The sequence below is a fragment of the Ursus arctos genome, unplaced genomic scaffold, assembly GCF_023065955.2.
Source record: "Ursus arctos isolate Adak ecotype North America unplaced genomic scaffold, UrsArc2.0 scaffold_9, whole genome shotgun sequence".
NCBI classification, from domain to species: Eukaryota; Metazoa; Chordata; class Mammalia; order Carnivora; family Ursidae; genus Ursus; species Ursus arctos.
In genome coordinates this window covers 20,560,551-20,564,005 of record NW_026623111.1, presented here as the reverse complement: position 1 = coordinate 20,564,005, position 3,455 = coordinate 20,560,551, and the positions used below count along the sequence as shown (strand labels likewise).

Below are 3,455 nucleotides of genomic sequence, written 5' to 3'. Positions count from 1 at the left end.
GAAAACACTCTAAGAGATGAATAGCAAAAGGAATCCAATTTCATCTGAGTAGCTAAAACTATATAAATAGAAACAAAAGAAAATTAATGCAGAGAGAATTCTCAAAATCTCCTCAAATTTGAAGCAAAGGCATTTCTGGGCCAACATGTGTAAGGTTCTGGGCTCAGTTCTGCCTTTCTCCCATCTGCTCTGCTTTGATTTATAATTGTGTCAGATTTCACTGTGGGTGAGGGGTTGGGGGGAAGCCACTGACCAGTGGCCTCCCATGAGCCAAGATGAGGACCTCATCCAAAATACCCTGTGAGCTCAACACAAAACTGAGGCTTGCATACACTCCACGATCTACAATGAAAGTATGTTCAGCTGTTGTTTTAGGAGACATTGTTATTAGCATGGGGTATCTGCAGAATCGATTGGATTGTAGGTTGTCAGGAATTTACTTAAAATAAATAAAAAGTATTTTGTGTGTATACCATGAATATCACAGGCCTCCTTGTCTTTGGGAATGAATGAGCTCATTGTGATACCAGTTATCTGTCACTGGATCATTAGCCCTCCTATGCTAGCACAGGACCTCAGGCTCCTCTTGAAAGCCTCTTCCTGTTACTTCTGGGAAAAGAAGTGGCACATGTGTGCTAAGGAGCAAATCTGATAGTGATCTGCTCTGCCTGCTTTGATAGTATCTGATGCCTCAAAAGCTACTGTCCAGGGTGCTGCTTTTTGGAGCTCCCAAAGCTGCAAAAACCCAGAGATGCTTCAATCCCAAGGCTCACAAAACCCCTCAAGCACAAAGCCCCTTATGGTTCTGTTTGCCACAAGGTGGTCAGATCTCCTTTCTGAACCCAAGCTGACCATCAGACCATGCTATTGGAGGGGAGCAGATTTTGCTACCCCAAAATATGTCTCTTTGGCATAAAGATTACTTTGCACTAAAGACATTTAAAACCCAGCAGATTCAGGAAAAGTTCTTTACTCAACTGCTTAAATTTGTATTGGAAAGGGGACCTGTACCAGAAAGAGAGCTATTACCAGAGATATTGTTTTCCCTAAGAAGTTTATTTTTTAAATAATCTTTAAGAAAGATTATTTTTCTAAGAATCACCCAAAAAGACTTTCCCATGCATCTTATTGCCCAAAGCTGTGTCACCTGACCACCTCTAGCCACAAGAGAGTGGCAAGAAATGACCTGGTATTTTATCCTCAATCCTGGGAGAAATGTGAAGGAGAAGAATGGCTTGTTGGTTCTACCATGTTGTCCAAAACAACTTCAGTCTCAGATTGGCATTGTGATATGAACAGTTGTGGGTGAGCATTCCTGACTGACATTCAGGCCAATTGGACCACAAATAAAGTAGAGTTGGGCAATATCCAGATCATTTATTATCCGCAGAGATTGTTGTGTGAAGTTCAGAATCTGGAATCTAAATTATAGTACTTATTGATGTGGCATTTTCTCAGTATTGTGGTGACATTCTAAAAGCTAAAAATAAATAAGGTTGACCCATTTGCAAAATAAGATCTATAAGTAAAAGATTATGTGACAAGAAAAGAATACTTGCAAGTGCTATTATTTTTTTTAAAAAAAGACAAAAATTGATGACTTGTGAAGAAAACACTTGTTCATAAATAACTTTCCGTGAAGACCTCCCTGTATCTAGAAGTCACTCTACTGGAATTCTAGGTTATTCTCTCTGGTTGTACAAGCAGCAGTGAGCACTGGAAATAACCTATTATCTTATACAATGTGTGCTGCTTGGAGCAAAAGAGGCTGACTGCTGCAAAGTGATGGATGGCCTGGTTTCTCCAGATAATTCCTCTAGGTTTCAGGTGACACCATAGAGCAGGATCTACTTGACTCATTATCTCAATTCTCTAATCATAGCTCAGCTTTCCCACCTCCCCCAGCCAAACTACACTACACACACACACACACACACACACACACACACACACACACACTTCTATTCCATAATGTTTCTTTTTGAATTATTCTTTCTTATTTTGTACCACCTTTCCTCCATTGCCTCCTAGGAAAATTACGTACTGTCTGCCATCTTTTTTTTTCTTTCCAGTTTTTTTTGAAGGCATAGCAACATGTATAAGGCATATATATGAATAGAACAGCTACAATATTAAGTACTTGAGATCAAATTGAAGGTCACAGTGGGGCCTTTCCCTGTCCATTAGGGAAGGAAAAAATTGTCCATATGGCTGCATACAGGGAATTAAGATTAAGTTATAGACCTAGAAAGAAGATCAAAAAGTGTCTGTCATATGCTTAGTCATCTAGGAGCAGAGCCAGTGAGGAGCAGAGCATGAAACTCTAGTGCATAACCAGCAGCCCCACTGCAGATGCTTGTTAATAGGAGGAGTCCTGGGGAAGGGGCTGACAGGTCTGTTACCAGGACTTAAGCCTGAGACAAGCTCCGTGCATTGCAAAGAGCAAAGCCATGGACCCTGGAACAAAGTGGGTAACTTGACAAGGAGAAGACTTTCAAGTGGGAAACTGAGGGGAATTAACGTGGTGCACCATTTCTTCCTCTTGGGTCTCAGTGCCTTTCACAGAACTTCCGCCAGCACCATGTTGGGACAGAGCATTGAGAGGTTCACACACGGGAACCACTATGAGGAGGGCCTAGGTAAGAATTTGCCATTTTCAGTGAAAACCAAGTGGCAATTACTAATTATGACGACTGTGTACTTTGGATCTGGATTTGCTGCATCTTTTTTTATAGGAAAACACCAACTACTTAAGAAATAAGGGTGTTTTAGTTAATCCATGAGATAGATAAGAAGAAGAGCATTTTAAGAAGTGCAATTTCTTTGAAAATGGATCGAACTGTTGAATTCAAAGTACTTGATATGTTTCTAAATAAACTTATGGCGTGACTCAAAAACATGGGAAATTGAATTAAATGTCTGATACAGAGAAGAAAGAGATCAAAAGACAAAGACTACAGTAAAAGTGTTTTTCCACTCAAATATCCTTGAGTTCTTATCCTTTATCTCAAAAATTCATGACACAACAGGTGTATTCCAAAATATACCTTTGTTTATTTCAATATAAAAATGTTTTCGATACTGCAACATCTAGGACACTAAAGCATCATGTGTAGCCTTGGTTGTCAACACACTCCTTGACACAGCTGAGTGCCCCCCACCATATGCTGTCCCAGAAGTCTCAGCAGTATTGAACCCAATAGCCCACATCTGTACCCTACGCACTAACATACCTCATTTTATCTCCCCTTCCCTATCTCACTTCCCCACTTCCACTACATGTATTTGCTGACATCACCCCCAATACACTATGAACACTCAAATTTTTATTTCAGAGTCCTCTTCTGGGGGAGCCTAATCTACATTTAGTACCTAATGTGATGCCTGGAAGGTAGCAGGTACTTCTTAAGTGGTCAAAAGAGGGATGATGATTTCCAATTTTCTCCAGGTGAAAC

The 3,455-nt window shown here is 40.3% G+C and overlaps 1 protein-coding gene across 1 annotated transcript; it reads left to right on the top strand.

The window, feature by feature from the left end:
- Nucleotides 1-2,581: 2,581 nt before the first annotated feature.
- Nucleotides 2,582-2,761, top strand: LOC113266789 (cytochrome c oxidase subunit 7C, mitochondrial-like). The gene has a single exon (XM_044389711.2). It carries the CDS (start codon nucleotides 2,582-2,584, stop codon nucleotides 2,759-2,761), a length of 180 nt encoding a protein of 59 aa, XP_044245646.2.
- Nucleotides 2,762-3,455: the final 694 nt, after the last annotated feature.

Coding starts and splice junctions, on each gene's coding strand:
- LOC113266789 (XM_044389711.2), top strand. CDS start 2,582: ATGTTGGGACAGAGCATTGAGAGGTTCACACACGGGAACCACTATGAG.